The 26,206-nt window shown below is 37.4% G+C and overlaps 3 protein-coding genes across 3 annotated transcripts in view; 2 read left to right on the forward strand and 1 right to left on the reverse strand.

Moving 5' to 3' along the window:
- The first annotated feature begins 621 nt into the window (after nt 1–621).
- On the forward strand, nt 622–4,741 carry prdx5 (peroxiredoxin 5). The gene is made up of 6 exons (XM_074673165.1): nt 622–921; nt 3,011–3,145; nt 3,238–3,369; nt 3,825–3,863; nt 3,948–4,012; nt 4,374–4,741. Exons 1-6 carry the CDS (start codon nt 826–828, stop codon nt 4,477–4,479), a joined length of 573 nt encoding a protein of 190 aa, XP_074529266.1. The 5' UTR covers nt 622–825; the 3' UTR covers nt 4,480–4,741.
- A 1,217-nt stretch (nt 4,742–5,958) lies between these two features.
- On the forward strand, nt 5,959–9,639 carry banf1 (barrier to autointegration nuclear assembly factor 1). The gene is made up of 3 exons (XM_074673166.1): nt 5,959–6,094; nt 7,173–7,337; nt 8,661–9,639. The coding sequence occupies exons 2-3, from the start codon at nt 7,212–7,214 to the stop codon at nt 8,805–8,807; spliced, it is 273 nt and encodes a 90-aa protein (XP_074529267.1). The 5' UTR covers nt 5,959–6,094; nt 7,173–7,211; the 3' UTR covers nt 8,808–9,639.
- An 863-nt stretch (nt 9,640–10,502) lies between these two features.
- Nucleotides 10,503–26,206, reverse strand: part of LOC141791820 (uncharacterized) — a 50,155-nt gene continuing 34,451 nt past the window's right edge. The window contains exons 5-6 of the mRNA XM_074672476.1: nt 15,127–15,226; nt 10,503–12,083 (exon numbers count right to left, since the gene is read on the reverse strand). Of these exons, the coding sequence (XP_074528577.1) occupies nt 11,955–12,083; nt 15,127–15,226 (229 nt within the window). The 3' untranslated portion in view covers nt 10,503–11,954. The remainder of the gene's footprint in view (nt 12,084–15,126; nt 15,227–26,206) is intronic.

Genomic DNA, 26,206 nt, shown 5'->3' on the forward strand with positions numbered 1-26,206 from the left:
TATAATTCAATAATATTGATATTTATTGTTAACAATGAGCTACATCTTAGAGTTGAGATAAACAGCAAGAAGAAAGACTACAACATGTATATGTCTTAACAAAAATGGTTAATTCCTTTGTTTTTATTCATTAAAATGTTTACTTTTTGCACAGTCAAATAGTGCAATCTGAATTAAAACCATATTGTACTGGAGAGAAAGTTTCTGAAGTGTATATCAGCACGTAGTGATGCAGTTCACATGCTCAGCATAATCACTGCCATGCTGAAATTAGGAAGTGTAATACAACAAAAACATGAATTGAAAACCATGTTTTAAACTAGAAATAGTTTTACTGTTCTAATACATATCGAAATACCCAAAAGTGTGTAACTCGCACAAGTTTTTGCTTTATCTTTAGACACCTATATCCCACTAAGGTTAAATAGGCCAGTTGTAACTTTTATCAGTAATTTTCACCACTTTGTAGCTTCCCTCCTTGTAAATGTGTTCATGGCCAACAAACAGCAAAGAAAATTGTCCTTTTTGTTTGACTTGTGTTTGTATGTGCAGCATTCAAGTCTACGAATGTATCAATCAGTGTGACATAAATTACATTAGACTTACAGCTTCTTACTAGCAGATGGCGCAGTAAATAAAGATCTAGCAGGCCCATTTCTGGATGCTATGTTTAATCCAAACTCTATGTGGGACACTGCTGAGAGTTGAGTGAGTCGGGAGTTTTAGTTGCAGGACCGCTCAGTCAGGTTGTGGTGTGTCTGAGACGGCAAACGCAGCACACCGTTCATCCCACAGCGCTATCGCAGCATATTACCAAAGGCTACAATGCTCACCATCACATCCTCTCTAATCAAGAGCACCCGTGCCGTCCCGTGCGTGAGACTGTTACACACTTCTCCTGTCGCTAAAATGCCGATACAGGTGAGTTTTGAAGCGTTGACGATAGCATTAGCAATATGAGCTATATGGCTTGTTGAAGCAGGAGTGAAGCTGAGGTTTTATATAACTAAGGGTGATCTCTTTTATTAAGCAGTCTCTGTAGCTCGCCATGCTACCACCCCCCTTATAACCTCGTCGCCATGACAGCCGTTAGCTAGGAGTGACCGAATGTACCGTTTATTTTGACCGTTGACGTCCTCTCGATAGTTCACGGGCTGCTTCTCCAATACCTGCTCAGTTTGATTTGAACGCAGCATGGTATAAACTGTTATTGAGTACAGAAGTGCCATATTCCTGGTCTGGTGGCTTTCAGGCAAGGCCATTTGAGGGAAAGGGAGGATTTCAATTTGACAGGTCGAAGTAGTGACAAAGTTTAGTTGTCCAGAAGTTTCTTTCTGTAACACAGCGATAGTAAAGCCTTTAACTTTAGACGGATTATGTGACAGCTACACAACACAGCGTGCATATCGTCTCACAGATGACAATATGTACAGATAGTGTTTTAGTACAAGTATTTGTAGTTATAACATTTGTTAATTTAACACAATGTCCGGAGCTTGGTGAACAGGCTTCTGTTTAAGTGTGTCAACTGTAAATCGGTCAATGTCAGGCTTAAATTTAGGCTTTCAGCCATCTTAACGCGAAACACGCACCTGTCTATGGAGATATGTCGCCCTCCAGCGGCCATCAGCGGAAACATATTTACACATGATGACTGAAATTTTAACATCGATCAGTTTATTTAACTCTTCATCTAATTCCAAAAGTGATGCTCACAGTTTCACATTTCTTTTAACTGTAATGATTATCTCTGACAGTCAAAGAAGACTCAAAATTTAGTACCTCCTTAGATTTGAGTACTATAAAAAGGTTCAGTATCAAATTATTTTGCACCTGAATCCGCTTCTAAACTGAAAACACTTGCAAAGTTTCCCTGAGCCTTTAAATGGTCTCTTCATCTGGCAAGTTGGCTACACAATCATAGGGAAGACAGTTGACTGACAGGTATTCAGAAGACAGTTGTGATACCTTCCACAACAAGGGTCAGCCACAATAGGATTATTGCTAAAGAATCTGTCTGCTAACGGAGTGCTGTATCCAAGCAGATTACTAGAAAGTTGAGTAGAAAAAAAGAGCGCCAGAAAAAAAGTTTCACAAGCAACAGAGACAACTGCAGCCTTGAAACGATTGTCAAGTCAGAATCAGTGGTACAAAGTCTTCTTTTCAGTTGGAATTCAGATTTGCATGACAACTGGGAATCAAGGACCCAGAGTCTGGAGGAAGAGTGTAGAATCTAGGCAGCTTAAAGTCTTGCGTAAAGTGTCCACAGTCAGTGTTGGTCTAGGGTGCCATGTCCTCTGATGGTGTTGGTCCACTGTGTTTCCTGAAGTCTAGAGTCAACACAGTTGTTTCTTATGAAATTTCAAAGCACTTCCTTCTGCTGGCAAGCTTTATGGAGGTGCTGATTTCATTTTCCAGTAGGACTTGGCACCTGCCCACACTGCCAAAACTACCCAAAGGTGTTTAAATGACCTTGGTTTTACTGTGTTTGGCCAGCAAACTTGCCATACCTGCACCCCACAGAGAGTCTGTGAGGTGTCAAAAGAAAGATGCAAGACACCAAACACAGTAACACTGAGGAGCTGAAGGCTGCTATCAAAATTCCTCCTGGGGTTCAATAACAACTCAGCAGTGCTACAAGATGATATTCCATGCCACAATGTATTAACGCAAAAAAGGGACTCAACCAAGAATTAAGTGCATGGAAATTAAAACACTCTTCAGCAAGCCAATATCTCTGCATCAGAAACATTTTTTGTTTTTCTTATTTAATTTTCTTATTTTATGAAATGCTGAATATTTGATTTTGGAAAAAAAAAAATCTAGAAAGATTTAATAACTTTTCCTCAACACTCTAAATGACCGAAATCCACCCTAAATCTAATAAAAAGGGAGCTAAAAAACGATCAGATCATTCATGATCAGATCAGATCGTTTTACATTTTTCTTTGTTTGTTTTTGTGGCTTAAAAAAGATTAATGTGTAAAACTTTCTGTCTCTTCCCTAACAGGTTGGAGCACCCCTCCCTGCAGTGGAGGTCCAGGAAGGGGAGCCAGGAAACAAGGTGGCTATGGATCAGCTCTTCAAGGGAAAGAAGGGAGTCCTCTTTGCTGTACCTGGAGCTTTTACTCCAGGTTGTTCCAAGGTTGAGCGCACACTCTTATCACTCTGTCGGCTTTTTCCAGCTCACAATCAACTTGCCATCAGCTGACGTCGTATTTCTCTTGCTGCTTTCAGACTCATCTTCCAGGTTTCGTGCAGCAGGCTGGGGACTTGAGGAGTAAAGGCATTCAGGAGGTGGCTTGCATTTCTGTCAATGATGCATTTGTCATGGCTGCCTGGGGAAAGGAGCACGGGACTGATGGCAAGGTTAATGTTACATTTTTCTGTGAGGAGCAGTTGATGCAACAACCTGAACTTAGAGGAAGAAGCTAAACTTCAATTAATCTCACATCTTTAATGTGAAGTAGTTTTATTTATTATTGCTGTCTTACCTGTTTGACACTGAAGCAAACTTGTAATTCCTGTATGGCACTTACCTGTTGTTGTTGTTGTTTTAACCAGTAAAGAGATCTCAGTAGTCAGCTTGACAGCCTAACAGATTTTGTACAATTTAGATTATGATGTATAACTGGAACTGATTGCATGTGACCTTTAAAATGTGGATTATTAAATGCCACACATAGCCTTTGAGTCTTAAAAAGAAGACTGTTTCCCTTCTCATAGAGTAAGAAGCTTTAAGAAAAAGCAGACAAATAAAAGACAAATGTTTGTGATTTTACAAGTGTCATTGATATTAAGTTTACTGCTACACTCTTCTGCAGGTGCGAATGCTGGCTGATCCTACTGGAGCTTTTACAAAGGTGAGCCTAAATGTCTGTTATTTTTGAATTTCATTGTCCCGCAGTGTGTGCTCATCTGTCATTTCCTGTCTGTCTCTTTCTTAGGCCGTTGACCTGTTGCTTGACAGTGATCAGATCGTGCAAGTACTTGGGAACAAGAGATCCAAGAGGTACAGTCCATCAACATATTTTTTTTGTCAAGCAGTTGTTAAACTTTTTTTTCCTAAATAAAATGTCAATAATTTCAGTAATTTTAGGAGTAAAATCTCAGTTTACTGCCCAAATAAAGATACTTTTCACTATTGAGTGAGAGCAATTGTTTATCCGCTAGTGATTGGTGGAAAAGTGAAAGAAGGAAAGATTTCAAACATGGCATCAGATACAGAACGTCTTTGTGTGTTTTCATGATCTGTTTAATTGATACACAGAAACATTTTATTCATTTTTTAGTTAAGGTTCATTGTTAGTTCTTCAGGACGTTGTTTTGAGTCCAAAGCTATAAATCTGTGCATACTTCATCCTGTGTTTCAGATATGCCATGTTGGTGGAAGATGGAGTTGTGAAGAAGATAAATGTTGAGCCCGATGGCACTGGGCTGACTTGCAGCCTGGCTTCTAATATCCTGTCTGATCTGTAGGCTTATTTAGATCTCCTTGAACCAATCTGCAGGCACTGAGTCAATGCAAGAGCTGCATTTACGGAGCCCGCTAAAAAACCTCTTCAACCGTTCTCTCTCCTTAAAGATGGATGGAAATGTTACAAATAACAGCCTGAAGGTTATTAATGCGCACAAGTATAACTTGGAATGGCAACCAAAGGAATTTTCACAATCCTCTGTGTAATGTTACCACTGAGAAAATAAAGTTCACCCTAAAAGCAATAGTCCCTGTTTTCCTGTTTAGCTTTAACTCAGAGTTATATAGTTTTCTTGATCAGTAATGTTTTTTTTCTATTTATGATTAAGACTACTAGAGTGATGTTTAATGTCATGATATAGAAAAAAATTACAATGTTATACATCAAAATTACTCTACACTGAACCCCCCTCCTGAAAGTTGGCTCTGAAAAAATCTCTAAAAACTGTATGAGGAAATTTACAATTTACATGAACACTTCCAAAATACCTGAGGCATACTGCAACAATTATTGATAGAAATTATCACCACTGTTGCATTTTTTTTCCTTTTGAGGTGTGATACTATACACAGCCTGATTTGTATACATACTTTTAAAAGGGGGTTGTTTTTAAACACCAAAACGTAGAGAGCTTATTTTTGAAATCTATGTGATTATCTGTATTACACTAACAGTCCTCTATATTTTATGTCTCCGTATAACTGAAGTGATGGTTGCAGGCACTAACTAAGCCTTAAATTGCACAGTAATAAGCTTATCATTCAAATATGCATTAAAGTGCTCAGTTCGCTAGTGGATTTTTGTCTGAATCTCCATCACTCTATGTTGATAAAGACGTCAGGTTACTCTAATTAAAGGCTTTATGAACAGACAGGCTAGTGTTTGAGAGTGAAACTTAAGAAAAATATCAAATTTCGTGACATATAAACACACGTTGAGGATACTTTTTGTTTAATTTGTCAAACAGCATTCACAGTTGACCATAATTTTTTATTTAAAATACACCACGAATTTAAATTGAATTTCATTATATTAATATCAGGACGAGGCATATGTCGTTTCTCTTATCTCATATTTTATAAGGTCAACTGCCAGCTGGATGATAATTGCACCCTTCCATGTGATTTCACACCATTTTTTCATGTTAATTTGTCACCGTCTTCCAAAGCAACGTCTCTGCGTGAACTGTTATGATTTTGCAACTAGAAGCACAAACACTGTTCTGCTTCCTCAAGCTCTCCCTGTTTGCCTGAATCTCATTCTTACTCCTAAAGTCTGTGGTAGTTACTTCCTTCCTATCCATATTGAATAAAACAAGCTCACACTGCTGAAGTGTCACATGGAAGCTATACAGCTTATACTACTTTTTAAATGCTACATAAGAAATACACGACTCTTTTTCATTACTGATAAATCATATTACTGTAATTCCGTATATTTGCCGATCCTGTAAGACAATTCTCGGGGTTAAAAATGAGTTCAAATCGCGAGCCATGACGTCAGTGCACAGAAAAACAAGCGCAGTGCATTGTGGTCGCCGGTGCTTGGCTAGAAACAGAAACCACACGACTGTTAGTGAGCTGCGGTAATTTTCAGCCTGGGCGCTCTATTAAAAGGTAGGTTTGAGGTAACGTTCGTAGACCATCTTGCTTATAACCGATGGAAGCAAATAAGAAGAGCGAAGCACAAAGTAGAAGCTAGGTAAAGGGCAGTTAGCCTGCTAGCTATAGCGCTGATGCTCCGTTAGCCTAGGCTTTATACGAAGGCGCGTAAATTTTGAGCGACGGACCAACGACACCCAACATTTAAGCTGCTCTGCAACGGAGATGATTGCTGAAGCATCACGTCATGTCTAAAAATGCGAACAAATTATCATGGCCGATGGCCACTGGTGTTAAAAACGCTTGTAGATATTTAATGAACGTTAGCACAAGTGCTAAAGCTGTTAGCAAGCGCCTCCATTGCGCGCGCAATTCAGCGCTGTTCATTCAACACTGTTGTTGCTCATTTATGCCTTTTAAGGCAATGAGGGTCAACTGTTCTGCCTACATACCGATCTGTATGACTTACAGTTCCGTTAATTTCTTATTGACGATCGGTTACTCTTATAATGTTTGATATTCTGTCCTTTACATCACTGTAAATTACACTATCTTTAATTATTAAAATAAGTTGCTTGTAATCAAAGTTTCAGTTGTGGTAATACTTTTGCTTGCATCGTTTTTTTTTTTTTGTTTTTTTTTGCCATTCTGCATGGCACACCTCATAATATATCTGAGTTTTTTACTCGGAGCCCGAGGGCGTTAGTCTCTCCTCTGCGACTCTTCTTAATGCTTGAACACATGGTGTGTCCAACATTGATCCCAGTGCAGTCAAAACGAAGATAGTGGGTTTATAGTCTACTTGTTTAAAGAATTATCTCTCTGACTTTCTCAGTGACCCAACACTGTGCTCTAACACAACACCTTAACCGCACCTCATTACAAAATGCAGGACTAGTTAACTTTACAGTCCTGCAGTTTTGTTTTGACAGACGAGCAAAAGCTGCCCCCCCCCCCCCCCCCCCAAAAAAAAAAAAAGTAACTACAGCAAAAGCGAAACTTTGAGTATATATGTTGTTAGCACCATTTAAAGAACAGCTACAACTGATTCAAAGTGAAAATGCAATTGATTGCTGTTTTCTTTGCATTACAGATCAGAAGCTGTTGATTTAATCCCACCCACATATCAGCCATGTCGTCCACATCCCAGAAACACAAAGATTTTGTGGCAGAGCCCATGGGTGAGAAGCCCGTAACGGCTCTTGCAGGCATTGGAGAGGTCCTTGGTAAAAGACTGGAGGAGAAAGGCTTTGACAAGGTAAGATATGTTTAAATCCTCTTTTCTATAAAAAGTGTAAACAAACAAGTTGTGAGTCAGGGAGGTGTTCAGCTATATTGTGACATAGAGGTGGGTAAAAATATTGATGAATTGATGTATCGCAATATTTCCGTGTCCAAGTCAATATCAATTCAGCAAATCCTCTGAATCGATTCACCTCCTGGCAAGTTGATGGGGCTGTGTGTGTTATTTGCATTGTATGGACGAGGGACGCACGAGACAAAACAACAGCAAAATAGTAGCCAAAGCAGCAGCAGCAGCGTAAAGCCAGCTCCTTCAGCTTTAAAGTCTGATGTGTAGGTTGTTTTATTGCTCCAAGACGTGAGGTGACATAATGTCTTTGATCACTTGAACATGAAAACTGAAAATTAAAGCATTTAAATTAGGGATGCACGATATTATCGGCACAATATCGGTATTGGTTGATAAAAGCTCAAAAACACGTTTATCGGTATCAGCAGATATGAAAATTTCTGCCGATAGGCCCAGCTGATAAGGTGCTATTCAGTTAGGATTATTATTATTTTCCACCCGAAAAATAAGCTCCTTCAATAAAATGTAGCACTTCATTTATTTGCACTGCAGAGCTCTGTGTCTGTCACCAGGTTGTTACAGTAGCTCTAAAACAATCAAATGCAACTTGGTTATGTCTAAAAATGCCTTGTATATTTAAAGTTCATGTGATCTAAAGAAATTATTTTTCTGTATTTCAATACTGAATGTCTTGAGTTTGAAAAATAATACATTTCGTATTTATGGTAAAATCAAATGTTTTTTTGTCTTGTTTTATGTGTGTTTCTTAAACAAATAAGCCCGTCACAATAAGAGTAACATATAAATTCCAGTACAGGATAGACTTAGCTTTCTTTACAGTGAAAAAAACAAACTAACTTATGATTATCGGTATCGTTATCGATATCGATATCGGCCAAAAGGAGTTTCGATATATCGGATGTCGGCAAAAATCCAATATCGTGCATCCCTAATTTAAATCAATATCAAATCGAATTGTAACCTAAAGAATCGAGTTGAATCATGGAGTTCTTAACAATACCCAGCCCTATTGTGACAATATTATTTTAAAAAATTACGATAATGCTGTGTTAAAACAAAGAACAGAAATAAATTTATCCAAAAAGACCAGAAGTTGTCACTCAATACAGAGGAGAAATTTTGATGGCTGTCAGAATCACCCGCAGAAACAACACAGGTCTCTATTTGCCTTGTTTTGTAACAGTCATCTTTGTTACTTGTACCTGTCATGTGTTTGAGTGTTTAATGTATTCTCTTCAACCTCTGCAGGCGTATGTTGTCCTCGGGCAGTTCCTGGTGTTGAAGAAAGATGAGGAGCTCTTCCGGGATTGGCTGAAGGACACATGCGGGGCCAATGCTAAGCAACAAGGTGACTGCTATGGCTGTCTGAAAGAATGGTGTGACGCCTTCTTATAAAGCGCCAGGTCCTTGTTTTTTACTTCTGAAGCCCAAACTGTATGTTACCTCTTCACTGATCTTGACTCAAATCTGCTGCACCATCTGTTTGGACTGACACTGCAAACACTGATGATGTTTTTAAAAGTATACTCAAAGGAGGTGTTGTATTTCTGAAATCCTTTGATCCCTAAAAAGAAGTCTAACTTGTTCTCACAGTTTTGGTTAAAATGAATCTATGCCCTGTTGACACTCTTTGGATTGCTGTTAAATTTACAGGCTCAAACAATTTGACATGTCAAAGAGATAGACCAACAGGTATAACCATCATTTCCACTAGTGTTAACTTGTAATGTTGCTCACGTGGGGGTTGGTAAATCTGTTTGGCATGTCAGAAAAATCAGCTGTTAATGAGGAAGCTTTAAATTGAATGTCTACTTTTCAGATTTGAGAGCTGCTCATGTTTATCATTTCAATATTGCATGTACTGTCTCTTTTATCAATTTGTTTCCTCTGTTGTTGGTAATTTCCTGAGATTTTACAGTGTTATGATTAAAAAGGAAGTAATTTGTATGCCACAATGTTCAAACTTCAGTCGAAGATTTTTTTTTTCCAGACTAAGAACATTTTTATTCTCTGTGGGATGTATTGGTACAACCCAGACTGATAGTCTTGCTCACTTTTTTTTTTTTTTTCTGTCTTTACATGTTTCTCTGTTTTACAGCCATTGTAAAGTTGAAGTAAGCTGTATTTTCTATCCTATCACAGTCTACATTCATGTACTGTAAGTGCAGAGACATGGTTACATCATTGTTTTTTAAAGGGGTGTCTTGCAGTGGGTGTGACTCGTTTATATGACATGGAAAAGCTAAATCCAAGAATAAATGTGACACTGTCGTAGCAGAGAGGGGTTTTTTATATAGATATATCAAAAACTTAATGAAGCTTTTGTTTCAACCGTAAGTCTGAAATGTAAATAAAGATGCTGATACAACAAACTCAAAGCTGTCCAGAACGTGTTGCTCTATTACAGAGGAGTGGGCTGCAGCCTTTACTTTAAGAGTCAATAAGATAGACAATACTGCTAATTTAGTGAGTGGCTCTTAAAGCATTTTGTACTTGCCTGGAGTGCAGAGTTGAATAAGAAAGTTAAAGATGGGTTTTGTCATGGCAGCCCCCTAAATCAGTGTGCGCCCTGTTTATTCATAAACAGTGAAGAAGCTAATGTAATCAACATGCTGTGCTACTATAGAATGTATCTGAGGCTTTAGTAGAAGTTGACTGTTTTAACAGATTTTAACGTAAATCCAAACACGACAGTCACAATCCAAACTATCTGTTAGACGATGTCCTCTTATTACCTCTAAATGAAAACCCCCCGAACCAATGGCTTTATTTTTAGCTGAAAACCACCAACATTATGCACACAACCCTGACATACGTCTTCTTGACTGAGCTGATGTTGTTTTTGTCTTTTAACATGAGATGCCTTAATGCCTGCTAGATTGATTATTTTATTCAGAGGAACTAAAAAACTGCAGTAGTGCATGTCCAGGCTGTGCCACGTCCTCGTCCACATCACCAGCTGTGCAAAGATGTAACTGCTGCGTGGCTGCTTTTTGTTGAAAACAACTGGCTGGTGTGTTTGCATTCTGCTGTGCAACTCCTCAGTTTTTATAATGCTGTTAATACGAAATAAAAGGCAACTTTCAGACACTTGGTAACAGGATGTTTTATTTCAATGCCTGGTATTCCATAGTTACTTTTTCATCAAAGCTCCTAATTTTATACTTGCAAACACTGAAAGTACATTGGCTTCATATTTTGAAGTGCTCCAGAGCAGAGGTTTCTTGTGAGGTCTGTCACGTCAGAGATGATGGGGGAGTCGTGATGGGAGCACCACTGATGTGTTGCCTGTATTCTGAGAAGTAGTTTTTCTATTTTTTCATTTTTTTTTCAAATTTAATTCCACTTGTCATGAATATGGGTTAAGATGATCAGTTTTTCCTCGGTTCGTTGGAAACCTCTGCTCTGGAGACCCTCTGATTGGTTAAAATGATGATATACACCTGTCTTTAAAAGCACGGTATAGCTGCTTTTTTTTTTACTTTATTTGCTTTAAAGAAATAGAAAAAAACTGTTCCAATGACAGACTCTCATTTAGCTTTAATTCAGCTTGAATGGCTTTAGTCATATGTTAAATATCCATAACCCTTGGAATGTGTCTTTTTGTTTTGGGTCTGTGTGCTAGAAAATGTGGTTTAACAATGATCAGATGGAAAAAAAATCAATGTTAGTTTCACAGTAGCACCTATACACACTCACACATGCATACTTTCACATTCACACTACAGCAACAGTATAGAAATGAGCAAAATCTTAATAAAACTTTGAAACAAATAGACTGGATGATAATAATCCACTTATAAACAGCTGGTAGATACAAGTAACTGCCAAAGTATGAGTCACCAACGTGAACAAAGAGTACAAAATATATAAACAATAGATGGATGCAGCTCTGAAAGACAATCTAAATGCTATTATCAGCTCCTTTTACATATGGAAACACTCTGTTATGGTATATGTGCTTGATTACCTAACATAGGCGTGACTCTTCTTTAGTTTCAGATCTCACATGTATGTTTTTTCTTTTAGGGTCTGACCCAATCAGAGCAGCATCTGAGACCTGTAGCACCTCCAAAATTGAAAAAAGCCACCTAATACGGGAACTGAAGTCCCAGTTGAAGGTTTGAAAATGCTGCAGAATCCACATGAATCTGTTAAGACACTTTATGAGACACAGACCGTTTCCTCTCAGGCAGTTACATGTAATATAGAAATGAGCATGACGTATGTTTTCAGCTGTTACTTTAAATGTGATTTCTGATAGTTGTGACTCTATCTAGTACTTCAGTGTTCAGCTTTAGTTTCAAATCCCCACACCAGTTTTGTTCCTCTCCTCTAACACTGAGACAGACGATAGCAGGTCAGGAATTTGGATCGAGATATTTTGTCATAACTGATGATGTACTGTACATCGGCAGCTTTTATGCAAGGTTACTATAGTACACTGATGTTTTATTTTCGGTTGGAAGTACATGTACACACTGTACATACATGTACATACTGTACAGTTGTACTTTTAATCACAACAATCCCTGATTGATCTCAAAGCAGAGCGCAGAAGAATTTCTTCTCCCTGAAAGGATTCTCTGAGGTTGGCACGGGGCTGATCAGGGGGTCGTCACAGGAGTGTGCTTCGCAGTACGCCATCAGGTCGGACGCTGCCTTTGATACCTGCAGAGGAGAAAGACCAGATTCAGGGAAATTAAGAGTCTTATTGAATCTAATCCATTTCTGTATTATTCCACGCTTCAGAAGAAATTGAAGATTTTTGTCTTATTTTTGAGTAAAAATAATCAAATTAAGACATAGATATCCTTTATCAAGATGTCAAAAGAAAAAAATCACTTCTGTATTGCTAGAAAAGAGATAAAAATCGGCCAATGGGGTTAGATTTTTTTTATTGTCAAGTTTTCTTGTATTGATACATTATTCTTGTATAAAGAAACTTGTCAAGCACATTTTTCAAACCCATTGGATGACTTTTTCTAATGTTTATGAGGAATTTAGGTGCCATTTTTGTCCTTAATTACTTGAAATAAGACATTTTTCTGGACTTGTTATGCGAATGTTATTCATACTTAGTCTAATGAGACAGTTGTTACAAAAAAAAAAAGAAATTATTACAGTATTATTTTTTTTTACAGTGTATTTTGGAAGGAAATTTGAGTTATTTCTACGTGGAAGGAAGGTTTCCAGATGTTTTGATACTGAAAGTTAACTTTTACCTCAAGTAGAGAAGCTCACAATACCATTGATAAAGATGAAAGTACATACAATGTTGGCCAAAATTATTAGAACATTAGGCCAGTTGTTTTGTTGAATTGGCCATTAAAAACCAACGAAACAAATGAATTATCGAAAAAGTCATCATGATGCTCTAGATACCGCAGAAAAGAGCCACCACAAAGAGATTTTGGTCATTTTCCTTATAAAATGGAATACTGAAAATGTTGGACTAGCTTCCTCAAGTCTGGACCTCAACCCCATCCAGCAAACTTGGGTGAGTTGTAAAATAGATATACAAATCTCTTGTACACTCAAAGGCCTTTGGCTTGCAGAAAGGCATTAGATAACATTATTGTTGAAGTTCTCAGTTAAAATATTGACACTATGCCAGAGACGTGCTGCTGTAACTGCTGTTAAAGGTGGATATCTGAACCATTAAAGTTAAAATTTGATACTAACAGTAGGACTCATTTCTTCTGATATTTGTTGCGCACAGAGCAACCATCTGTGTATTTCATGATCATGTTTTGAAGACAAAAAGGTCAGTATTTTCAGATATGTCAGGTGTTCAAACAAATTTAGCCACTGCTGTAAATAAATCACCCCTGATATAGATGATACAACTGTTGTCCCTACTATGTATACTGAACACCGTCCCTTAAAACAACCAAGGACCTGAGAAACAAACGCAGCTCACACTAGCTTACAGACCCCCAGAACCCTGTTTCTGCTTTTTGGTAAAACTCTTTCATTATGAAGCTGCTTAATTTTGTTTATTTGATTCTCTTAACTTGATGAAAACATCCACAAAATGCTTGATTGTGCAACAGTTGTTCCTTGTATTTTGTAGGATTTGAACAGTAAACTATACACTATATGCTTTTACTGCCCTTTTGTTGTTGTTTGCATCACATGATAAGTGACCTGAAATCATTTTTTCTTTGTCACACTGAAAAAGTAGTTACTGTTTAAGACATACAACTGCTGTGTTGGCCTCTGTTTCAAGAAACAAGAGCATATTCTGAGGAGAGTATTGAATTATAGAAACAAATTTGTGGTATGCTAAATTCTTGGCTGTATAAGAGAGGAGCTTATGCTGTTGTCAGTATCAGAAAAACTGATATAAATCTTACAAAGTTTTCTTTTTTTACAGGATTAAACTCAGCTTGGTTGTCTTCAGTCCTTAAAGTCTTTGGTGTTTTTCCACTTTTGTAATGGTGATATGCTGATACTGACGACAACCCAGTGTATTTTCTGCAACTGTTCATAGTATTCCCCATTATTCCCATTTTTCCAGTAGGTTTTTCTTTAAATACTACTTTCTATTTTTTTTTGTCATGTCTCCTGTTGGTGGTCTATTTGGACCCCTCATGATATAACACAGTGACATTTCTTTGGATAATAATGACTAAATTTATTCATCAAAAACAAATAAAGGCATTGAATGAAAACTTCTGTTGAGCTTTAAATAAATAAGAATTTTGAACATGCCTGGACGCTGAAAAAGCAAATTAGTGCCCTATAAATATCCCAAACAGGATGAGCAGATTGAATTTATTGATTAAGAAAACAGGATGTTAGTGGTTACGGGGGTATCATGATACAGCAGTAAACACAGAAAACAAGGAGCATGAGCACAGATAATGTTGCCACTAATGATCAATGTGAGTAGAAAACTGAAAAAGAATAAAGACAATGAGTCGATTCATTTTTTTCTGGGCTGGATGTGAAAAGTTTGTGAAATAAGGAAGTTAAAATTCTCATTCAGTCCCAGAAAAACTCTGCTTTGCCTCTGTGATTCCTTTTAATCTTAAAATGATTCAAAGGCTCACATTTAAATGCAAAGTAGCTGCATAGTTAGCTGATTTGGAAAAAGAGGATTTCTTTCAAACTTTATCATTCTGAACACATCTGACTCCAACATCTAACTCACAATTTCACTCAAATGCCCCCCTTTAGAAAGAAAAGAAACGAAAAAGGAAATACAGTCTTAAAACTGCTGGTAAAAACAAAGTTGAAACATTTGTGGATATGTTATTTTTATGCTGATAAGCTGAGGGGGAGATGAGAGGTTCCTCAGCACACAACTTGGAAACTCTCCAAAGAGAACCATTGACTTTAATTGTCTTTGAGAGGGTCACAGCTGCCTTCCTTCATCTATGAAGCTGCTTGGATCATAAAGGGTTGTCTCTGCTTCCTTTTCAACTTTGATTCAAGACTTTGTGTTTCAAAGATGAGCAACATCAGGATCAAACTTTGTCCTTTATAAAAGACAGTAAGTCTCACTTTGACAGCAGTACTGATCATTATTAAATACATGTGTGATAATGCTATCACAAGAGTTCAGCTTGGATTATCTGGATGTGTATCATAAAAAAATAGATTCCTATTGAGCTTTTCAGTAATGCCATGTAAGAATAAACCCTGTGTATTGATCTGATCAATTGCCTCTTTCTCACTGAGTGTTTTAATGTTCAGATTGTCTTACCTTTATCCTGCAGAAACTCGCCTCTATCTTCAGCTGCTCCACCAGCTTCCTGGCCTGGCCGACACTCATGGTGCTGTTCACAGGGGTGTCTCCTTTCATCCTGGGAAACACATGCACAAAAACACAGCAATGTTGAAGCCTTCTGTGTTATAAATGGTTTTGACATTTTTAAGAGTAGAGGAAATTCACTCAGGGAAAGTTGATCCAGAAATTACGAAAATGTACAACACATGAAGTTTGATTATTTGTATCTTTAAAAGAGTAAATGTATATGTCATGTTAAGAGGTTGAAATATTGATGGTAAAATTAGCCTTTTAGTTCACAGGATAAGTTTTTCAACCTTTGACTGAACTGACTTTATAAAAAATCATTGTGTAGCACTTTTTTGTATTATCTGAAACTTCCAGTAATTTTACTTGCCCGTACATTTTTGGGTTTTGGGAGAACTGGCCACCATAAAGCCAGCATGAAACCCGTCAGTCTCCATCAATGAAACATGTATATCTTCCAATAATGTGTCATTGCATTGGCAGAGCTGGTATTGAATGTCATCTCATATGGCAAATAAAGGACAATTTTATGTTATATGACGCAAACGCAACATGTAAACTGGGCCAAATGGTCAGATTTATCCACCATGGCCCACAGATTCTTCCACCATGAGCAAGAATACCCACAGAGATATCAAATCCAGAATGAAAAAGCTACACTGACATTCATAAATATATGGATAAACATGCACACACATTAAAAAAAATGTGTCAGAGATGGAAAAGGAATCAAAAAGGGTGGATTGTCAACAGGAGGAAAAGCAAAAAGAGCGTATCTACATGAACCATTCTGGACCTTTCCCCATTGTCTTTTCCCATCTCCCTCCATCCATTCCCTTTCCTTCTTACCCGTATTATATTCCTCTTCAGGTGCAGTCTTCCCCCCTCTTCTCTCTCTCTTTTTCCTCTCTTTTTCTGTCCTCTCTGTGAGCTGCTGTTTGGTGGTATTAGTGTAGCCGGACCCCACCCCTCACAGACAACAGCCTTGTTGGTACCCTGCTCTGTACAGTCCAGTGCACTGCAATTCTGCCACAATGAGCTCTGGATGTGTGGTGGATGGATAGGATCACCCCCTCTGTGCTGAGTGGTACCTGCCAGACAGGGGGAGGGGGAAGCCATTAGTGATAGTTTTCTTATAAGGGTGGATCGTACCAAATCATCACAGAGGCAAAAGGGTCCAACCATTATCTCTCCAGTTAAAGTCTCTGTCATAGAAAAGTATCTTCTTTGAGGTGTAAGGTCGACTTTTTGAGGCTAAAAATAATTCACAGCTTGATATGTGACCTTAAGAGACCTGAACCTTTAAGTGTCTCAATGCCTTTTGTGATGCCCACCCTCTCCTCTGTTGCTATGGGGACTGCTGCAGTCTGTGGCTGAGTGGTTTACATCACAGTTTAAATTGTGTAATTTCTGCTGGTACTTGAACTCTGTATGAGGTACAGATAAGAAAAACGTATCAATCCTTACATATTTGATTAACTGATATAAAAATGAATCTTCCATGAAGGAAAAGAGAGGGTGTATGTTCTCTGAGACCAGACTCTTGTGACGCTCTCAGATCAAAGAGTTTGTGGAGCAAAGAGTGTGTACCTTTAGCATACAGCCACATCAGCCCTTTGTAATTATAACGGTCTTCAAACGAATGTAGTTAATTTATTCGCTTGTAATCCTCACAAACAGATTGTTTTTCAAAAGTAAATCAGATGAATGTGACCGTTCGTGGTTTTGTTTCCAAAATACTTGCACAGCTAGCTAACGGCAACACAGTAAGTGACGTACCTGACGCCATGTTTGCTAAGCTAGCTTTCTACCTCACTTTAATGGCGCTATGTGCTTGATTTCTGCTCTGTGGGCGGAGACTAATCTCTGAATTGTACCATCTCTGGTGGCGAATGGTGGCGAGTAGGCAGTTTCCTGCCACAGCCCATTTAAGAATGGCATTTACTTACATAAGAGGAAAATTAAACTGTTAAAAGAAGTGTTCTTTATCGAGGGTACTTTGATAGTAAGTCTCTAAAACATAAAGACTGCGACGTGTTGGCTGTTAGCCTGTGTCACAAGTTTTTATTGCTCATATTGATAATGTGGCAGCAACAAAGAGCTAAAGGTAAGTTGTTGGATACTCTGGAAATACGCTTTTCCACATTTCCTGATAATTTTATTTAATGTACCCATGTGTTGGAAAAACTATGAAAACACTGAGAAATTATGTCAGAACCAGAAGGTTGCATTAACATTTTAAAACTTTCATACAAGTCAATGGTAAAAGTCAACATACCAAGTTAACACCATTGTATAGCTGCTGGAGCCATTGAATGCATCGAACTTAAACTTAAGTTCTAAATAAAAATCAATTTATTTTATGCTTACTTCTTTATACAACTAACTGGTGCAGTGCTATATAATATCAGGTACAGAAGCTGAAAAATCAGGACAATATCTAAAAATACAGACACTGGCAAAATTCTTTCGTTATTCCTGACTAGATTTATCCTGCTGACTTCTTCAAGAAAATAATCTGAAGCAGACACACCCAGGCACTTAAATTTAATTGGTTTCAAATGTATTTAAATAATCATTGCATTTACTTCTGCCTCAAATATCACAGTACAAATAGTATGAACACATATTTGAATGTGTAGTTGTATGCGATGATTTGTGTGAAACATTCATACACTCAAAACAGCACGTCTCATTCTTTTCTTTCATTCCTAAACAAATTCAACACCTTTCAGTTAAAAGGAGATAACTAAAATCATGACAAGATACCTCATATTTTTTATTATTTTTCTTTTGCTTTATCTTTCGTACAAAGATTTATATCTTTCATATAAAGATTTATGTCTTTCATACAAAGATTTATATCTTTCATATAAATCCTTCCATAACTTAAAAAGTTAAAAATAATTTGTTGTTTAGGAATTATAACTTTCTTAAACCTTAGGTTCAGTGGTGATGGAAATGGATGTGCTGCACAGACTAGAGAGCAATAAGCAGCACACACACTTTCATTTATTTGATGTCAGTGTCTTTTATTGTGTTGAAACAACAGACTTTTCAAGTTGACGTCATGTATTTGGATTTAGAAGCTGCAGTTGGACTCCATCTGCTGGATGATGCTGGCAGCGTGGACTGCATCACCAATGCAAAGACCACAGCAGGTGATATCTTAACCCCTCACTTCTCAGAGCAAAACACTAGAATCCAACAAACACTAAAAATACCCCCCAAAAAAACACATTGGTTTCGGGAAAAAGTAGGTAGTTAGAAATGAAAGCAGTATTTACATATCAATGTTATATTGTGATGAAGTAACACCAGTTTGATTAAGCAATTGTCAACATTAATGTGAAGCACAACCTCAATTATTGTCACAGATTAAGTGCTTCATTTATTCAGATCCAAGGAATTTTACTGAAACATTCGAATTGGTTGCAGCCCAGTGATTTTGCTGCGATGTTTTAAACATCTTTTTAAAGTTTGGTATATCACTTTTCAATAAATGAGCAGTCATTTGTAGTTAATGCATTAGTTCTGACTTCAACGAATGGGTTACAGCGTTTCAATATCCCATAGGTCTTGAACTATGTCTTAATATCAGCTAATTATTCTAAAATGTCTATTATTTGCTGTATTGATCTAGCTTGTATAAAGGTCAATATTATCTATTCAGTTCATAAGAAATAACTCATGTATACTCCTTTTGTGTGGCTGTTTCTATTGGTGTTTTTTATTGCTGTAAAATAAAAGTGTGTAGAAGCAAATTGTGAACAGGTTTCAGGCAGCACATCTACGGTTTAAACACATTTTAATTCAGCAGGGACTTGGCACGGTTGCTGGCAATTTCAGGACCAGTTGTAATCCTCATGAACGATTTTTTGTCTTGGCACTATCTCTAAAAAACAGGGACAGCAGGTGCAAACCCGAACACGACTGAAGGAGCCGTGTCTTAACTGCTTACCAGATGGTCCACGAGAGCTCCCGCTTCTGCTTTGTTGTGTTGAGTGTGTGTGCGTGCTTCCCAATTAGTCATTAACTAAGAAGCTGGTGTAAAAATAATTGCAGCACCACTGTATAGTGATGACCAAGTTAGCTGTGGGGAGGTATTCATTACAGAAAACAGGAAGGTCTGCTTTCACATCTTTTCAACATAATCATGCCACAGGCCACATGAATCTTGTGTTGTTTTGATCAAATAACATAGTTTACATTTTAATAAGTAAAGGCCTTGTATGTTAATTAGCTTTTACTCTATAAATATGAAAATTAATCAACTCTTCTATAGTTTAATTTATGGGCCTTAATTAACTTGAACATAATTAACATTATTGCACACTGGAGTCTTCATGTCTGGAGACCTCAGAGCTGAGCTGTCTGACTCCTTTCACTTGATCTCTCACTCATTTTTATTTAAGTGTTATTTTTGACCACAGATTTTTACACTTGAGGGTTTTTTTTCATATAAAAAAACCAAAACCTAGGATCAGTCTTTTCTTAATATAAATAAAAAGCTGACTCCTGATACACGCCTGACATCTTGATTCAAACCCATGCAGCAGACAGTGTTATTATCCACCTCAAGGTTAATGTCAATATAAAAATTGAAACAATGTTGGTAAATGATTTTCATTTCAACCCATTTGGACCATTGATTTCATGATTGGATTTGATGGCTGACTGACTCTGAGCTGCTGGCGGTGTTTGGAGCTCAGCAGTAACTGTGGTGATGATATTGGCGTACATAATGCAAAGTGCATTATCTGTGTAAAAGTCTGAGCATTAGACTCTGATGGCAAGGGACACATAAATCAAACAGGGACCCTATAACAGTATCAATGGCACAATATGAACAATGATGATGATCTGTGACCAGTCATCATATAGAGCAAAAAAAGGCTAGTAATTAACATACACACAAATTATTTACATATGTGAATATATACATCAGGCTTTAGGATAAGGACATGTTTACTATACTTTTTATGACTTCTCCTTTAAACAACGCTCTGTTGTGAGCAGTTCCACTTTTTTTTCATGGTTTTTCAAATGAATTCAATGTGTGATAAGCCAGCACGGTGTAGATAATCCAGTTCAGCACTTGGACACTCCTGCTACAGAGCCATGCTGTTTTAATCCATCCAGGATGTGGTTAGTTATTGTCTCTCTGAATATGAAAGGTCCTTCCTAAAAAGGAAATTGTCTGGATGGCAATATTTGTCAAAACAAAACCTGTATATTACATCCTGAGGCATTACTTGTTCCTTCTCAGGTGCGATACCCATGTCAGGTGCAATTAAAGAAGAAGTGTTGCCCTATTTTTTATCTTTATGCTGGCCCTCTGGTACCTATGTAGTAGCCTTACATGATTTATGGACAAAATGAAATCAATGTTTTTCTCACGATGGGGTTTTAAAAAATCTTTGTTTCAGCCCCTGTCTGAAACGCCTTGTTTTAGCAGCTGTCTCTTTAAGCCTCCCTGCTCCACAACCCCTTCATTCTAATTGGCCAGCCTTCTGGAGACCTGTTAAGGGCTGGGCTATGGGCAGACCTAAGTGTAGGACACCGACCACTTCAGGGTGTCATGAACCAGTCAGGAGATCTCCATAAAATGACCTCGTCAGTTCAGCAAGTGTCATGAAGATCTTGTAAGAGCTAATGACTTTGATCAGTTTTTGTATAGACGTGTTGTATGGACACCAAGCAGGCTAAATTCATGTATGGAAAAGTATAATACCCGCTTTGAGGATCCCAATACCGTCCTCGATGCTAATGGTTGCTCCCTCCCTGAGAAGCAGAGGACCTGACACCTAGGATATTTAAAAATTTGATTAAATAGTTAAAAGGAAATTAGTCCAATTTTGTCTAATCTCGGCTTGGGCCCAGGGTTTATACATGGATCCTCTTTGTATGTGGCAGTTTCAACCTGCATTTATGGAAGCGAGAATGAACTGTTTTCAAAGAAAATGGCTTTTGGAAATAATTTGGGCATACAGCGTGATTTCAGCTGTCTATTAATGCATTGCCACCTGAGGTCCTGTGGATCGAGGCCGTCCAGTTTTGGTTTTCTGCCTTGTCATGTTTGTGTAAACATCTCTCCAGATTATCTAAGACTTTTAAAGATATTATGTCTGCCATCCATCTATCTATCTGGACTATGAAAGCTTTATTTTGAATAGAAATTAAATTAAGACAAACAAAATAATCATGAAGCAAATAAAGTATTTCCATTGTAACCCTAATAAGTATGTTTAAATATACTGCAAACAACATAATTTTAAAATAAAGCACAGCTAAAAGAAATTGAACTTAGTTATGTTTGTTTTAAAAGAACACAGATTGCACAAATAGGACATAATCAGAATGTTTAAGAATATAATTTAAATCAACATGGATATGTTTATTTTTCTCCTGGCACATTAGCTGCAGCCTATATAAACCCTTGTTTACAGACAGATATTAATTACTTGATTGCCAGACTAATGTATTGTATGTAAACTTTTCAGTTTCTTTCACACAGAATTAGTCTGAGGAGCCCCTTACGGCAAAGCTAATTCTCGGATAGTTGTATTTACCATCACCATATAGCAACAAAGTGTAGTTAAGCTTTGTTGAATAGAAGCAAGCTGACTTAAAGCCAAAGTACAGGGCAGTGAGAATGGCATTAGCTGATCTAAATTCCTAAAAAACAAATATATTTTCGACCTGATGGTGGGGCTAGATGAAAAGTGAAGGGAACAAGAGATTTTACAACTCATCCTGAGGGGAACACCAGTCCGTACCAAATGTCAAGGAAAGAATCTATAGGTTATTGAGCTATTTTAGTCTCATCTTTTTAGGCAAACAGAGTCATATGTAAACAGTATATACAAATAGGAATTTGGATAGCTTCAGGTTTCAACATTGTTCTCAGATTTTAAGGAGTCTGGATTTAAATAATTCATCTGTGTTACATTCAGATGGTGCAGGCCCATACTGCTCATGCTTTGCAGAACTTAGTGCAGGCACTTTGTTTTAACCTCTCTCATGGATCGATGGGCCCCCGGGTGCTTGCTCACACAGCTGTGAATCCCAACCACCTCTTACGTAATGATGAGCAAAGCAGATCTGGGTGGGGTAATCATCTGAATCATCAATTGCAATTGGTTGTTTGTATTGACTGCAATGTAACCGATCAATACTTTCCAAATAGACACTCCTGGCTTCATTCAGAGAGTCTCTTGCAGTTCATACTTTTATTGGATGTTTCAACACATTCACGGATAAAAAAAAGAATGAAAAATAAACAGATACTCCCTAAATGATTAGTTTTCATTTTTTTTATTAAAAGAGCCAGTTCCAGTGTGTTTACTAGAAATTAACATGGAGAACAACTTCACAGTCCAGCCATCAGGTTTCAATAGCACACTTTAGGATGCTTTTAAGGTAACATTATCATATTCAGTTAAAACCAACAAAAGAAAAGAGAAGACAGCAATTTAAATCACTTGATAAGAAATCAAGCCAACACAGATACCCGCTGCTAATTTAACATGACAGATAAGGAAAGGAGGAACATGAGTGAACCAAGATTGTTACTCACACAGAGCAGAGCACTGTCCAGAGAGCACTTCCTCTAAAATAAGAGTGTCTGTTTTTCAACTTCCTGATGCAGAAAGTGTGTTTGTTATCTACAGCTCTTCTGCATGCAGGACAGTTTGATGTCATAACCACAGAGTTTAATTGTATATAGACAGACCAATGATCCATTTCCACACACATCACTCCACTTAACGTCATCACCCTTACAACTCCACAGAGGGGAGTGATGCTGCTTTTTGAAACCATGATTTCCAAACTTTCCTCTTCTCTAGAAGTCACATGAAAAGCTTGTGGATATCTGAGGAAAAAAATCTTTACATTGACTGACTTGCAGGCTACAGATTCTCTGAAGTGTGTTTTAGTTTAACTCCATTTGAACTGTTGCATATTATTTTGTGCTACATGGTGATTTATAGTTGCAGACTTTTATGGTACATCTGAGATCTACTCCAGATTCTCAGAGTTTTTTTTAGCTTGACTATACCACGTATATATATAAATATCTACTGTGTAAGGAGACAAATTAATGTAGCTCAGAGTGTGTTCATCAGCAGCACTACCTTTATGTTGCTAACCTGAAATACAAATGTACAAAACAAAAACAAAAACAAAACTGTCCCTTGCTAACAGATATGGGCAAACCTCTGTATTACTGACACTGTAACGGCATTACTGCTAATTATAAGTTTTGTCTACTGGTCTATTTGAAATACTTGAAATCACATCATAACATGTGATCAACAACAGGTGTTTAACATTGTCAGACTGACAAAACATTTCTGTCCCATAGATTGTACGTTTAATCTGAAAAAGCTGTTTATTCCCCGATCATAAGCTGGTTGTAGACGTGCAGTAAAGAGAGCAGAGTGTTATCATAATGTTATTTTACATGGTAAACTTCAAATGTAACACACTGATGACTGTACAACCATGCTAGCAACTTACACAGCGATGCTTCAGATAAATAAAAATGTTAGCATGCTAACAAGCACATAGTGCTAGCATTATGATGTTTAACCAATATAGCACCATAGTTTACTGTTGCTGTGTCCAAAACTGAATAAAATCATAGTATTCATAATGAGTGTGGCGTAACATGAAGCATTTGTAAGAACTGCCGTGATCTTACCATGCTCTACTACCTGGATGTAAACCAGCACACGTGCTATCTTGGTGTATGGCGTAGTTTGGCAGTATTTTAATGTTGAAAATGTGGAACAGGTTGAATATAGGTTGTGTGAGCTTAAACTATTAAGAAACCATGTAACTCGGACTGGTATGTAAACACTGACTGGTAAAGAGGAATGAGGACTGGTGGTGCTAGCTCTGCTAATGTTAGCCAAGTATAGTGTTTAGTCAGAATTTCAATTTTCTTTTAAAACTAGAAGGAAATTACATGTTTCAGACTATTCCCTCTAGGTAGCATGTTTTGAACAGTATTCCAATTGGTGTGTGTGAAAAAAAAAGCATGTGTATGGGACTGGTCAGAAGGGGAAAGTAAATATTAGACAAGAGCTAACCTGTATTACTCAATTGCTGAAATGAGGAGCTCAACTGCCAGGCTTTATATCATGTTTTAAACATTATTAATGAGTACCAAAAATGCTAACAAAGTTGTTTAAGTAACTGACATTTAAGTATATTTTTGCTAAAAATGAGTATGTTTTACATGCAGGGAGTGCTAGCTTAATCATGTTACATAAGACCAGAAAAAAAATAAATAAAAAAAAAACTAAAAAAAAAAAAAAAAAACACAGAAAAGACTCACAGTACATTACTAACAGCTTCTACTTGTCAAGTTAGTAAGCAGTATGCAGTTTACATTGTCAAAGTATGTGGAAGGCAGAACTGAAGTTTGTGGTTTTGGACACAGCATGTGTTAGCACGCTAACAGTAGTAAATTAGCCATAAAACAAATTGGCTCATGGGAATGTAAGTACATTTTTAAGTTGAAACTGTACATGGCCTTGGCTAATCATCTGCTCGTGACCATGAATATCTGAACCAAATTGTCTCTATATTTCCATTACATGCTGGTAGTTGTCAACCTGGATAAACAGTAGTGGTGCTATAGGGGCTAATTCTGAAAAATTACCCAGGCATGTTGTATGAAAGCTATATAACGTGTCAATTTTGAACAGACCAGCGAAAACAAACAAAACAACAACAAAAATCCACCCTTAGAGCTTTGTTGCTAGCATAGCATAAATGTATTAAGTTAATGTTGGAATCTGTGTTGGTTGCATTGAAACAATGAAATGAAACTTAAAGCAGAAATTTGTAAGCTGCACGTCTGCCTCTCAGCATATACTCATGCACTTGTCTAATAGTTACAGGATTAATGTTTCAACAGTTTTGCCATTTAGGACAGAGTCTAGATTGGATTTATAATGTCTCATATTTGCCATTTACATGTTATATATATCCAACTGAAGCCAAGTATTAAAGTCTGAAAAACATCTGTTAGCCTGGATCAATGTTGCTGGATGAGTATTTGTAAAGAAAAGCAACATCACAGCTTTATTGGACCACAGTGAGTTGTGAGATGAGCTTAAAACAGGTATCTCTGCTACATTTTGCTTTTTTTCTGTCATGCTTGAAAAGGAAGACCAACAGGAACAGCTACAGATCCCACGCTTGTGCACTGTTGCTCTGAGATCCAAACACTGCACCGAGGCAGCACAATAAAGCCTGGACTGAATTTGAACAATGTCAGCACGGCCTTTGAGTTGAAGCCCACATTGTATCAGTCACCTTTAGGGATATCCACCCCTTTGTTTCAGCTAAATGTGACGTACAAAATAAAAGTCTTTGTGATATAGCAGCATTGTATTAGTCACAGTGCATGAAGGTAAAAACATTGTCGAAATACAAGGAACAGTTACGACAATATGAAAATATTACATTTGCTTAAGAGAAACAATCCATTATGAAAAGGAAAGTGGAAAGAGGAGAGCATCACAGGTTAGATTACATGAGTTTTTGGGTCTCTGGAGGAGGTGAGAGCACAGCTTTACAATGAGTCGTACCTGAAGAGTTCTTACCCCCCTCAGGAAGGAAGGAAGGAGGTGATCTGCTTTTTTTTTTTTTCATCATTCCTATGAGTCCTACAATTCAATATTTGGTACAGGAAATAACACAATTTTTGAAAATGAGCAATAAAATACACACATGAAGAATAAAGTTCCCACAAATAAGCGATGCACAGATATACAATGTCCTCATCACTAGTTCAGTTCCTCTTTTAAGGTGCAAAACAAACAAAAGATTTTTTACACACACTCACAGAGACACTGGCCCTTCAGTTCAGAGGAATTAAAAGACAAAATGTTCAGTTTCTTTCGATGTGTCTCTTGAGTACAAACAACTGAGGTCAGCATTGACTCAACTGCACAGCCAGTCCACACAGCGTGGACTTAAAGATGCTTCAACAGCCATTTTGCATATAAAG

Source organism: Halichoeres trimaculatus, unplaced genomic scaffold (assembly GCF_033239565.1).
Source record: "Halichoeres trimaculatus isolate MK-OKI-2021-1 unplaced genomic scaffold, fHalTri1.1 fHalTri1_scaffold_6, whole genome shotgun sequence".
NCBI lineage: Eukaryota > Metazoa > Chordata > Actinopteri > Labriformes > Labridae > Halichoeres > Halichoeres trimaculatus.

Bases quoted from the DNA above. Each gene is read 5' to 3' on its own strand.
- prdx5 (XM_074673165.1), top strand. From the start codon at position 826: ATGCTCACCATCACATCCTCTCTAATCAAGAGCACCCGTGCCGTCCCG. The intron at 3,146-3,237 runs GTTGAGCGCACA...TGCTGCTTTCAG, and splicing joins TTACTCCAGGTTGTTCCAAG to ACTCATCTTCCAGGTTTCGT. The intron at 4,013-4,373 runs GTACAGTCCATC...CCTGTGTTTCAG, and splicing joins GGGAACAAGAGATCCAAGAG to ATATGCCATGTTGGTGGAAG.
- banf1 (XM_074673166.1), top strand. From the start codon at position 7,212: ATGTCGTCCACATCCCAGAAACACAAAGATTTTGTGGCAGAGCCCATG. The intron at 7,338-8,660 runs GTAAGATATGTT...CAACCTCTGCAG, and splicing joins AGGAGAAAGGCTTTGACAAG to GCGTATGTTGTCCTCGGGCA.